This window comes from Parus major, chromosome 1 (genome assembly GCF_001522545.3).
Source record: "Parus major isolate Abel chromosome 1, Parus_major1.1, whole genome shotgun sequence".
Lineage (NCBI taxonomy): Eukaryota > Metazoa > Chordata > Aves > Passeriformes > Paridae > Parus > Parus major.
In genome coordinates, this window is record NC_031768.1 from 70,824,275 (window position 1) to 70,838,204 (window position 13,930).

General features: G+C 38.5%; 1 protein-coding gene across 1 annotated transcript in view; it reads left to right on the forward strand.

The window, feature by feature from the left end:
• MICU2 (mitochondrial calcium uptake 2) overlaps positions 1–13,333 on the forward strand; it is a 137,747-nt gene extending 124,414 nt beyond the window's left edge. Inside the window, exons 9-12 of the mRNA XM_015636727.1 lie at positions 6,469–6,640; positions 6,916–7,024; positions 9,748–9,905; positions 10,193–13,333. Coding sequence (XP_015492213.1) covers positions 6,469–6,640; positions 6,916–7,024; positions 9,748–9,905; positions 10,193–10,297 — 544 coding nt within the window. The 3' untranslated portion in view covers positions 10,298–13,333. The remainder of the gene's footprint in view (positions 1–6,468; positions 6,641–6,915; positions 7,025–9,747; positions 9,906–10,192) is intronic.
• The last annotated feature ends 597 nt before the right edge of the window (positions 13,334–13,930 follow it).

Consider the following 13,930-nt stretch of genomic DNA (forward strand, 5'->3'; position numbering starts at 1 on the left):
TCTGCGGGAAGCTATTGTTGGCTGTTTGATCAAAGTGTCACAGTGTTTTTACAAGAGATGACTGATGAGCTGTACAGACATAGATCATTGTCAAAAGCAGAAAATAATGATGGCAAATGCTTTTATCATTTTCCAAGTTCTTGCCTAGAAAGCTTTTCCATTGATCAGTGTAGTACCTAGTAGAAAGCAGAGGTGATTATGTTTGATTAGGACACACTAGAACTTGTCACATTAGTTAAGTAAACAGATAGTGGTGTGCAGCGGAGTCCATAAAACTAAAAAAGAAACAACTCAAACCACCAAAGAAAAGAAAATAAAAACAAAAACAACAACAACAACTAAAAATAATTCCCCCCAAAAAACCAAGAATGCTTTCATTCTGAAATTTCACTGTACTTACATGGGAGTTCTGAAAGCTGGGACCACTGTTCTCATCTCATTACTGACTTATATTTTCCTCGTGCTCCCTATTTTCAGTTTGTCTGGCATTAAAAAATCCTTTTGTAAGTGTGCAACCATCTGTATCTACATGTTTACCAGCATTGTCCAAGCCTTTTAGCCCACAGTCCAAACATTTTAAAAATGTCAGACAGCCACAGTTCATATACCAGGGCAATTAATTTGCCCTGTTCTCCCTTCTTTGCATTCAAATAGCACAAAGAAAATGGAAACATCTCTTGGGGCAATGTGAGGCTGATATAAACCAGTTCTTGTGCTTCTTTTCCTACTGCCCTGAGTACAGGAGGCACATTGAGAATAGGGAGGGAAAATGGTCAGGCATCTGTCCCCAGCTGGTGCCTCTTGGGAAATCACAGGTTTTGATACACACACGGACAGTCTTCAGGCAGTGTTTTCATCAAATGTAAAGGTACTTTCAGAGATCTTCAGGCTTCTTAAGGTAGGACCCAGGGAACATGAGTTCAGCTCCAGAATGAGATGAGTTCTTTTTAGTTGTATTGTCTTTAACATAGGACATTATAGTAATTATTAGTAAGAATTTACAATTTCAAAAGTAATTGTTTCCCTGGCAAATGTTAGAAAATATAAATTTCTCGAGTATGTTTAGGTGTATCACAAATAAAGTTGTAGCCTCATTCAAATATATCTGGAATAGTACTCTGTAACATTTTAAGAAAATATAGAAGAATATGCAGTAAGCCTAAAATCATGTAACAAAAAGGGTAGATTTACTACAGGAAGCATTCTTTCTTCTCAGAAGATCTGACCAAGTTTCTGTTTCAGATGACACCACTCAGTTTTACACCTCAACAATTATATCATCTTCTAATACCAGGTCCTGTCTTAGAGAATGTCCCCTGAATTCAAGGCCGTTTTATTGTTTTGTATGGATTTCTCCTGGTTTTTAATACACAAATATTTTTTGGTCTTTTCCTTCTAAAAAAACGTTTAACTTGTGCTTTAATTTCCAACTATATCAAACATACTTTCTTTTATTCTGAGTAGAAAACTATTTAGTTTTCTATTAATATTAAGGAAATATATCTTACTGACAGACACTGGGTTGTTTTTTTTTCCCTGAACAAAGTCCCTTACTGATCTTGTTTAAGTATGTCTAATCCCAAATAAAAGAGGAGACAGTATTTCACTCCCTAAACAGTTTACGACTGCTGCGATTTTTTTCTGTAATCTGTCCCCGAGCAAGCTTAAATCTCTCACAGTCTCCTTGAAGGAAAAAGAAAGTGCAAAGAGTATGGAATGGATATTCAAAAAACTCTCTGTTGTATTTTTTTCTGGCGTGTCTTACAAAAAAATATTTCCCAGTGTGGTTAAACAATGGGCATCTTTTAATTGTATGAGGAAAATAAACATTTCAGTCCAGTTTATGTCACTTTCTTACCTGATTTCTTGCTTCCAAACATCTGTTTTCATCTGTTAATAGAATAATGTACCAGAAATATTCTTTAATTATGGTTCTTTTTTAATTTCTTTATTAGAATGAAGGTGACAAATTGTATAACCATACACAGATCATGCCTTTTTCCCTACCTATCCTGTTTCTTTCCTTCAGTATTTTGAATTCCTTGATAGATTTTCTTTGGAACCTTTCATTTAAGAAGCCAGAATGATCCAGGCTGGACCCCACTGCTAGTGCTGACATTTCTGGGGGGCTGTGGTGTGTGTGTGCCAGTGCATGGATGGAGGATCTTTCAGGTATCATCATCAGCCAGCATGCCGTGCTTCTGCTGTGATGACAGCTTGTACATTTTCAGTGATTTTCATCTGGGGATTTGGAATTGCTTTGCAGAAATAGAGTATGATTGCCTCCTTACTTGTCTCTGTTCCTACACTTTTATCTATGTGTGTACATATAGAGAGAGCCATAATACATAGAGATTACATCAGGTACTGCCAAGATCAAGCAGTGAGGAAGGGGAGAACAGCAACAAAATCTGGTTTCATGATATTCCTGTCATAACTCAATCTGAATATTTCCCAAATGCTTACTAAAGAGCTTGAGGACAAGATTTTTCTTCCTTTCCTGTGAGCTTAGCAAAAGAGTAGCTTAGTTAGTCTCTACAAAACACTTAAAAATGAAAGTGAGTTGTTTGGTTTGGAAATGCTAAGGACAGTAAATCAAAGAGGGCTTTGCTTGCAGTTCTGAAAATGGTGAGATTGATTAAGTGTCTAACACTTGCAAACCTGAGTTTACAAGCATAGATCTAAATGTTCTCTAAAGGTCAATGGTCAATCCTTTATTAGATTTTCTATATTCTGGTTTAAAAGTCAGCTTGCAAAAAGGCAAACTGCAGCTGGTTTGCCACAGTCTTCTGGTGCAGAGAGGGTTACCAATTCTTCAGAAGGACTTTGGTGTCCAAAAGCCAGAGCATAGTACAAATGCTGGGGTGGTATGTCCACCACTATCGTTGTTGTTAGATTCCCTTCCTGTAAATCAGAGCGACAGGAACTGGTCAGTTCTGTATTAAGAGTGTTAAAGCTCTGCACAGACAGTTCAGGTCAAGAGGTGGGAAAAACACTTTGCCTAACATTTCCTTTAGTGTTTCAATCTACTTCTTTGTGTGCCATAAAGAATACAATTCTTTATTCTTTTACAATACACTTCTCCACTTAGAGGGGGAATAGCTGCATTCCTGAGGTCTCCCCTCCATTATTACATTTTCCCTTCTATTTGTGGTGGATTAACACTATTAAAGCTGAGTTGCCAAAAGCCTTGGGAGACTCCCTCTTTCTGTAGTAGAGCCCATTACAAAATGAGGGATAAATCCTGATAAGGTTTCTGGATGCTGTTGTAACACGATAACTAATTTGGCCATTGGCCTTCAATGTGGGTGTTTTAGAGAGTGTGGATAAAGTGGGCTGTCTTAAAGAAAGTGCTCTCTGTTCCTAGCCTTTCCCCCATCTTAAAAATTTATGGTATACCTCTTCTTTTTGTTACTTGGAAACTCAGAGCTTTCTTGTATTTACAACCTACTATAGCAAAAGAGTATTCCCAGTGTAATAATTTTTTAATTGTAGAGCGTATCTACAGAATTCTGTATTTGAACTCTGACTCCCTACAAAGATGCCACTGACTTTGGGAGAGCAGGAATTTCATTCCTGTGCTTGTTTTCCCTAATACCTGGATACATTTTGAGGACTTCACAGCTGAAACTCATTGGTGATCCAGAAGATACAGAAGCAAGTATCCCTAGTGGTGTCTTGACATTTATGTATCAAGTTTTACTTCCTAACTAGAAAGTTATTTTTAATAACTTTTAATAACTTTCACTTAAAAAAAACCTCATTAGGATTTTTAACTCTCACATCTGGGAATAAGAGTGACCTAGAATGCCGATGCGATGACTCATAGTATTTTAATTTTTGTAATATGGGAAACTATCACATAAATTTTAAATTGCACATTTCATCTGCTTCTCCAAGTAGGATTTGATATGGCCGAAAATCTTCCCACTTTGGCTTGCCAGGAGCAAGCCTGCAAGTTGAAATGAACTTCAGTTAGAAGAGGGGGCATAAGCAAGAGCACACTAAAAATGCCACAGCCAAACCCTTCACTGTCTGCTCTGGCTTTGCTTCCCCTTTCAGCAGAATGATGTGTGCAGCTTGGTGGGCTCCTTCCTCATCATGGAGGAATGCTTGCTCTTTCAGCTTTCCTGCCTTTATTGGGTGTGGCTAGAGGGCAGGTCACCAAGGCTTGTCTGCTTAAGGAAATGCAATATTCAGAAAAGGTGGAAGAATCTATGTTGCCTGTGGCTAGCAACCAGTAAAATAAATGACTGAGAGCTTGGTCCCCAAGGTAAATAGCTCAAGTCTCAAGACCTTAAGTCTGTTGAAAAATATGTCCACCCTTCATAGATAAAAATCCAGGAAAATAAAACACATTGTCTGTTTCCCTGCACCCAAGTTTTAGGCTTATTTCTGTAAGAGATCCCATTTTCAGCAACTTCTCCTCCTCCAGGCCAGACGTTACATGACTTAGAAACTACAGTCAAAGAAATTGTTCTGTACGGTCTTGGCTGTGCCTTCCAGCCAACTACAATCCACACATGCCAGATACCATCTCCTCCTTGCCTGTGTTGGGAACTCTCAAAATGCAGCTGAGTGGCCCTATCCAGTCTGTGCTGGGCTGACTCCATGCCTGGTCTGCATGCCAGGTCCATGCTGTTCTCTCCCTCTGCACCTCGATCTCCCTTCCCAAGATCTGGGGGGACTCTTGGGGGCTCTGGGTGCAGCAGGGCTGCTTGTGCCTCATGACAGCTCATGGAGCCAGTCTCCCTGGCACATGCTGGCTGTGGTGCTGGCCAGAGGCAGCAGTCTCTTTGTGAGTTACAAAGACAGCAGCTGGGCCTGAAAACACAAGAGTGGTTTCCAAGCTGCAGGGCAGCTCTTGCCACTCTGCAAGACGAGGAGCTGCCCAGTCACACTGGTTGCACTACCTGGGCTGAGAGAGAGAGCCAGGGGACTTGAAAGTGTGTCAGGTCTTAAGGTGGACTGTGGAGCAACACCTTAGTGTTTGGCTATACTGTAGAATTCTCTTTACTAGACCAGAAAAAGGCCCATAAAAAATGTGACAGCATTTTGAACCCCACCTCAGTATTACCCTTATTCAGCTTGAGCCTGAAACTTAAATTCACCTCCACGATCAGGCTTTCCATTTACTTGAATGTCCTGAGCTGTGAAACATTTGTTGGCCCTTTATTTGCATGTGCAGCTCTACCTGTTAGAGCGAAAAATACAAGAGAGCTTATGCTGCAACAGCAGTCTTCAGCTAACCCCTTATAGACTTCACAGAGCTTCAAGCTACTAATTGTCCAAGTGATCTCATTAAAGAGCTAAAGATAGCTGTGTGGACTCAAATACTGTAGTTTCAAGGGAAAGAATTCAAACCCAGTGAGGCCAGGCAAACATTGATGAGCAGATGAGCCTCTCCTGATGTTGGCTACACAGACCCTTAGCTGTCCTCTTCTCCACTTAATTGCTTTGTCCTAATACAGGGGTATTTCATTCCCTCCTGTCAGTAATTTCTGCAACTCAATAAAGCAGCATTCTTCAGAAATGTGGAGGGAAATCTGGCAAGCACCACTGTTTTTAGCCTTTATTTAAAAGTCACCACTTGTTTTTGGACTTGCCCATTTCTGAAGTGGAAAATATCAGATGTATCATACCCTATTGTCTGTGTTAACTTTTTCAAAATTAATACTAGCCATCTAGACAAAAATGGGGAAACTTGAAGCTACAACTCCCAATTACAGCTCTGTATCAGCAGGTTATTACTTGCTTCTTGTAGTACTTTTTTCTTTCTTTCCCAAAAGAAAGGGATTCTCCTAAAAACCTTGATGTTGATTCTTCAGGCAGCTCTCTTCTTACCTTCCCAAACCCCTGCAACATTTTCTGTGCTCTTCTGAACTCCATACAAGTCAGTTGTAATCCTCTCTAATCTGTCCTCTAGTGAGCACAGAACTGATTCACCAAACCCCTGTATGTAGTAATAATCTTTAATACTATTCAGTCATCTTCTCTTACAGCAGCGATTTCGTTTCCTCTTTCACCTTTCTGGTTATTATGGCCTCATCTTTTTAGGCACTTTGCAATCTTGTCATTCCTCTCTTATTAATATGAAACCTCATAAATCATGTGTCAGGCCTTCAGTTACCATGTCCTTTTTCATTCATTCATTTTGCTGCTGCCTTACCGATTCTTTTACCTCCTTTATCTGCAAAGTAAAACGGAGATGTCCAATGCGTCCCCAAGTTGTGCTGGCAGCAGCCGCCTGTGCAGGCCGAGAGCGCGCCCTGCCGGTGTCCTTATGGAACTGCAGCCCTGGAAACATCCGCGAGCACCGGGAGAATGAAACCAGTGGGGTATTTTAAACAACAATGCCCCAAGTGTCTGTGGCTAAGAGCCGGTGTCTGCTGCACTTAGTAGCTAAGGTAGTAGTGGTGATACAGGATGGAAGTGTCAAGTGGTGGGTAATAATCTGTTTGCACTTAGATTCATGGAAAATCTGCAAACCGAAGTCCAGGAAATGGAATTCATAAAGTTTTCAAAGGGTTTGAACGTCATGAGTAAAGAAGACTTTGCGGCGTGGTTGCTGTACTTCACTGATGAGGAAAACAATGAAATTTACTGGCAGAATGTGAAAGACAGAATTGAAGCAGGAGAGGTTGGTACCCAAAGTATGCTTTGTTTTGCTTCCTTCTTTGCATGCACAGGTTTTCATTTGAATGTGGTTATCTATGAGCTGCTGAATTAATGACTGCAGCCCTTGAATTTTATACAAGTAAGAACAATGATAATTGGCCAGCTGAGAAATACAAATATCAACCATGAGTAGGCAGTCATATCTAAACACTAAATCCCACCAGATTTAATGACATAGAATAACTGGGATTTGAATGTATATTCATTATATATCATCTGAATTCTGTGACACTCTAGAACATCAGTTTGGAAGAATTCAAGACTTTTTGCAAGTTCACAAATAATCTGGAAGACTTTTCTATTGCCATGCAGATGTTTACTGTTGCCAATCGTCCTGTTAAACGGGGTAAGTCCTGTACACCTTTCGTATGGTTTTCTTTAAAGGAAAATAAAATTAATTTTAATTATTAAATTAATGTAAATGAGTTACCCCAAAGTACCACAGTGAAGTCTAAAAATATTATACTGCTCTGTATTTAGACTTAGTTCCATTTCTTGAAAAAATAATAATATAAACTTTCCAAAATGTTTTCATTTAAAAGTTCTAATGTGCTGTAATATGTGGATTAATCACAGCAGACTAAAGCATAATCATAAAATGGTTTGGGTTGGAAGAGACCTTTAAAGGTCATTTTTCCAAACCCTCTGCCATGGGCAGGGAGATCTGTTACTGGATCAGGTTGCTCCAATCCCCACCCAGCCTGACCTTGAACACTTTAATGACGGGACAGACACAGCTTTGTACAGTTTCTTCCTTATGTCCAGTCTAAATACACTATTTTTCAGTTTGAAAGCTTTTTGCTTGTCCTGTCACTACAGGCCTTGGTAATAAAAACTCTCTTTCTTATAAACTCCCTTGATATAGTGAAAATCCACAATAAAGTCTGCACTGAGGTATCTCTTCTCAAGGCTGAACAACCCCAACTCTCTTGGCCTTTCTTCACTGAAGAGGTGCTCCATCACAAAAATTATCACATCATTTTTGTAGCCCTCCTCTGGACTCACTCCATGTCCTCACTGTGCTGAGGAGGATGTGTTATGCAATTATGTCTATCTAAAAGAAACAATGTCATAAAGTGGGGTTTAAAATAAAGATTCTGAGGAGGGGAGTTGCTTCCTTCCCATATAGAAGAAACAGGAGCAATGCATCAAAAGCTTTATGGACATACAAATGTTTTTTTGTTTTAATCCTGTGGTTGTTACTTACTTAGTTGTTACTCTTGAAGGACAAATCTCTTAAATTATTTCAAATTAGCAACATAAAAAGTTCCTAAGGAAATGTGAGGAGGTATTAACATTCATTGAAATTAATATTTGATGAGCTCATGTGAAGAAAGATGAGAGATGTGAGAAGACAGAAAGAGAAACACATAATCTTGACAGATAAATGTTTGGATGGGATTTGAACCAAAGAAAACTGGGGGATTTACAGCTTGTGACTTTCATTACTACTCTGTTTATGCTCTGAACCCCACTGTAATCAAAAACAGTCAGCTGCTAAGGTAACTCACAGATGTTTCATGCCTATATGTCTAATTCTCTCCTGAATCTGGCTGAGTTCTTCATCTTGATGTTTGCATGTGTGTGTATTCACATACATATGACCATTTACTTAAAAATAAGACAGTCTTTTAGTCCTTCATTTTATTCTAGACTTCATTTTCTTCTAAGTTTGCAACTTATCTTTTCTCTCTGATAAGGTGTCTCTTCTCTGTTTGAAGGTTTTTATGCCCCACTCTTGTAGAAGATCTTCATTTATTCATGTTGTGTTCAAAGAAACTACAGTGCCATGTCTGTATTTAAATTCAGCTTCAAGAGATGAAACAGTTAACATCTTTTCAAAGGCAAAATTAAGACTACTATAAACATCCCATGTTTTATGTCTTTTTCAAGTTGTGGTATATGCTTTTACAGAAGGATTTTTAACTTAATTCTATTTAAACCAACTGTGAAGTAATCAACTACATTTGTACAGGAATTGTTGAAAGAGACAAAGATGAGATCTATGTCAGGAATGCTCTTCCCTCTAGTAAGCTTCAGAACTAATATTGATAACACTATTTTTAAACAACATTTGTTTATGAAAGCAAAACCACATTAATATTGCATTTATTACTTAATTGGACAACTTACTGCAATAATCTCCAATACTGCTCTACTTAAATAACCTCCAGTTCCTATTTGAAATTCACACTTCCATGATGCGTTCAAAAATGTATCCAATCCATATGTTGCAATTGTGCTTGCTATAATAAACAGTAATCCTTTCACTCTCACGAGCTGCTGTTTTGTGGCAGTCTCACACACTTCCTCATGCAAATTCTGTGCACCACAAGACCAAAAGTGGGGATAGTGGATGTTTCTATACTGCACATGGTGGTGTAAAGAGAATAAAAAAGAGCTGAAGATGAAAGTACATTTCCAGAGAGGTATGGCAGCTTTTTCTGCCACAAATCCTCAGTAACTCTTCAACATCATTTTAGAATGGGTAGCCAACTTCTCTCAAAACCAGAACTACAGATATCTAAAGCCATGTGCTGTAAGCAGTGCATTGACCATTTGATGTTCTATGTTTCTGAAGAGTTGCTTCAGAAGACAAGATTGTTAGTTGAGGTGGAGCATATTATAACCTATTGTTCTCTGAGAAGAGTTTTCTTGTAGAATGAATTGTCATGAAACTGGCTTGAGATAAAATGATAAGGTTTTTTATGAGAGGATAGTAAGGCAAACCATTCCTATGAACATTACCATTCCTGTGAACAGGTAACAGCCAAAAGTATGTAAGTGTTCATCTATTTCTAGCAAAAATTATCACTTGTACTGTTGCTTGAGAAGTAGTGCATTGCTAAAGCTTATAATAAAATTAATAAAGATACTGTTAAAAAGAAGAAACAAGCTCAAGAATGCATGAACTGAGGCCTCCTATTAGTTTACTAGTTTATACATCCCAAATTTTCCAGGTAGGATACCCATGAGCCATTGTAAATTGGACAGGATCCTGCTATTTATAAGTTTTCCATTTTCTTTGCAAGTTCAGTCACCTGTGATGTAATATTATGTCTTTATTAGCTGAGTTCAAGAGAGCAGTGAAGGTGGCAACAGGACAGGATCTATCAGATAATGTTTTGGATACCATCTTCAAGATTTTTGATCTAGATGGAGATGACTGCCTCAGCCACAGCGAGTTTCTTGGAGTCCTGAGGAACCGAATTCATCGAGGTTTGAGGGTAATGAGCTGACATAATTGTTTGTAAATACTGCAGATGATTGCTACAGCTCTCTTGTAAATGCTTGTAGAAACACAGGTGGAGTTAATGAATAGAAAAAAATACATATTTTAAACTGCATAATCCTTACTGCATATGAATCTGGGAGGAGAGCTGCCACTAAGAGCTTGTTGTTACACATGTGAACTATGTAAGGAGCAGCACAACATCATATATTGTATTTACACAGTCTGTGAACAGCAGTCTTTTTCGTGTGAATGCTAAACACACTTTAACTTTATTGACAGGTACCACAGCAGCAAGGCATTCAAGGTTTCTGGAAGTGTGTGAAAAAAGAAAGCATCAAAGAAGTCAAAGAACTGTGGAAGCAAACTGGGAAAAGTCCTTTTTAAAGTAGTCCATTTTTCTTTTGCTTAAGTGGTTTTTCTTTAGGGGAGTTCATCTGTCCTGTTTACATAATAACTAAATCAAAAATACTCAGTTTTTTTTAGCTGTAGTTAAAGTTTAATTAACTCAGACTCTAATGCAGTAGTTTTATAATCGTTCCAATGCAATCAGTTTGGTTTACAGAACTGGTATTGCTTTTGACCTCCATACAGAAGCACTCTTGTTCTGGGGAATAGTGTTGTTTGCTGCCCTGTGGAGTCTGGCCCTGCACTGTTGGATACAGGATGCACAAGACAACAACAGCCCCAGGCAGGAACATCACAGCAGTATCATCTCCTATTGAAGGAGTGGACATCATCTCAGCCACTAACACAGCAGCTCTCCTTCTCCAGCAAGAGCAGGGGTCCACAAGGCAAAATCACTTGCACAACACATTTTAAACCAAGTTATCCTAAACCACAGGGAAAATTCACACCCTGTTACAGGGATCTGCTGAGGTGCTGGTTCCTGGTGCTTGAGTCCACCAGATCCTGTGGGGGTGTCTGGTTTGTCTGCCTTCATGGTGTTAATATGAAACTGGAAATAGAAGACTGATAGGCTTGATGCAAGGTTTAAAAGTTGTACATTGATCAGTGAGTGTGCATTGAGTGTCTCAGACCTCTTCCACATAGTATAAATGAGAAGAAAAAATGCTCAGTCTATCAAACACAGTGGTAGCTACAATTTGACTCGTGACTATTGTGCTTTAATTGTATGGCAGAAGATGAATGCGTAACAAGCAGTTGTTTTATCTTACTAAAGATTGTGACAGGGAAACCTGAAGTATCTCAGGAATTCAAGGTTATAATAAGCAATTGTTGAGGTAATATGTCCAATAAAAAAACAAATACAAATGTTTGTTAGTCCAAATGCAAAGTTAGACCTAAGATCTTAAATACTAAAAGGAGGAACAAATAAAGACTAACACTTGGAAATTACAGATGATCATTTTTAGCAATAACACAAGGTGCATCTCTGAGTACACAGGTATGCATGTTACATGTTTTGTCCTTCTTACAATCCCAGGAGCCAGTAGCCAGGTCCAGATCACTCTTCTTGGCTGGCCACAATATATAGGAGATAGACTTATCTCTAAAACGGTCAATGTTCTTCTTCCTTCCCCCTCTCAGTTGCCTGACTTGTCTTGGCTGGGGTGAAAGCTTAACCTTCCAGGACAGGTTTGTGATACCAGAGATGATAGATTCAAAAGGCGGACTAGGGAAATGTCTCAAGAAAAATAACCAAGCGATCTCAACATTCATTGAGGTAATATCCATCCATTTTTTTGCATGACATCAGCTGTGTTTGCCCCAAAGTTGTAAATAAGCTCAATATGTGGTGCTGGCTTGTCATTTCTTTGGGTTTTGTGAGAAATGGGGAAATTTCCATGATAGGTAAGATATCAGGGCAGCTCTCACTCAGTGCAGGGACAGAAGAGAATGCATTGGGAAACCCTAAAGGTCCCACCTAAGGAATACTGAGATTACTGAGAATGTGTTTGATGTGTCAGTAGCTGTCACCTTTGTGCTGAGGACAAGTCCTAGTGCCCAAGCCTTGGCTTAGTGATCTCTGCTAGGAAACAGAGTGAGAGGCCTGCAAAGCAACTCTTCCCTCATGGCCTCAGCTTGGAGCTTTAATCTAAAATGTTGAAGACAAAATGCTTGTAGTCCTTTCATGAACATGTACCCAGAACAAGACCATGCATGTGGGGATGTCTCGAGACTGTCTGGAAGATCAGGCACCAGTGTCCATTAAGAATCCCTCTTCCCCCAGGAAAAAATCCATATGGAATTAACCGTGTGGAAAGAATCCAAATCCAGTAAACACCTCAGCTTCCTCCCCTCAAACTGAGCAGTTCTATGTGGGCAGCAGGATAGCAGGTGGCTGGTTTGCTTTGTGTGTTTGAAAATTGTTTGTTGCTTCTGGTGGTGGGAGCAAAGGTGGAGCAGTGGGACTGGCACCATAGTACCATGGCCAGCTGCACTTCACCAAATTATCAAAAAAATTACAGTTGAAAAAGAGCATCCAGGGCACTGAAGTGTGTGTGTGTGTGTTCACCCAAAGTGTGCTTTGTGGCTTTACTGCAAGGCTGCCTTTTATTTGTTGCTGTTAATATTTTGGCAAATTATTTTTACTTTGGAGTGGAAATTATTCCCTATCATTTTATTCTGTGTGAAGTTAATAGGTTTATGATGTTTTTTATTGCTTTTGTGGTTTCTTTTGTTTACTAATTACTTCCTTCTTACAAGCTGTTTGGTTTTCCTTTGGAAAAATGAGCTCATTTAGCTTTAGTGTATTTAGAAGTTTTATTTCCTCAGTGCTCATTTCTATCTGGGTTTGTGCAATCAACACTATCTGCTTTCAGGGATTTCAAGTTTTATTTTTCAGCAAAAGCTTTGGTGTCAAATTCAGAGGAAAAGCAAAGTGATATGCTTGATTTTTATACTAGTTTTGTGTTTATAGTGAAAAAAAAAATTGATTGGAAATTAAAATAGAGTTATGAATAATTTTCAGAAATTATCCTGAAAGTGCAGCTGGGAAGGAACTCCTGTAAAGGCCAGATTTGACTTGTCCATCAGGCTTGAAGAATCAGACTTGGTATTTGATTTGTAAGTTTATTGTTATTTGTCAACTAAAATGCTTTATAAAAGAGTCTAAAAATAATTTCTCATATTTAATATCTTAGATTGAAAGAGATGTTTATGTATTTAGATAAATCCTGGTTTATAAGAAATTCATTATAATTGAAGTGTTTGATGTTTTAGTTCCTTTTAGTCACTGTATGGTATTTGCAGCCTGTGAGCATTACTCAATACAATTTAGTTAAGGTTTATGCCAGCTACCGATCTAAACATATCACTTGTGACTTGTTTTAACATTAGGAACTCTTCCTCTGAACAGAAGTATATATAAAAGCTAAATAAAATTGATTTTTTTTTTTTTTAAATCTATCGCATTGCATCTGAATTTTACATGGAATAAAGATGAACATGTTTCACATTGCTGAAGTCTCAAAAAATGATACAGCATAGCAAAAGCAAGTGCGGTCACAGCATATAACTTCTTTACAGAATTTTGGTGGTTGTATTCCCATAATAACACTTTTTACATTGCTTTGTTTATTTAAGATGGTATCTAAGAACCATTCATTTTCCATTTCCAAAGGAAGCAAAGGCAAAAATGCAGTGTGATATACTAAAGTAACAGAAACTCATTGGTTGTTTCTAGAAATTAATTCTGGTGTCTCGGTTTGTAAAAGCCTCTTTCTAAAACCAAAATCCCTTTGTATTCAAACCAAGTTGGCAGATTTTAACAAAACAGGCAACCATGAGGAGTACATAGCAGACAAACAGCCGGGCCATCGCCTGTGGTTTCATGGCACTTCACATGTTCAGTGCATAGAACAAAAAAAAGGATCACTGCCCAATAAAGGGCAAGAATGGGAACCATGTTTCTTAGAGGAAGTATAAAATTCAAGTATACTGACCATATTTTGACTAAAACATAGAAATGGATAGATAAGTGCACATCAAAATTTAAAAATTCAGGTTTTTTCTTATGCCAGAGTCCTCAGAGGAGATGGCAAGCATGCCTCATAC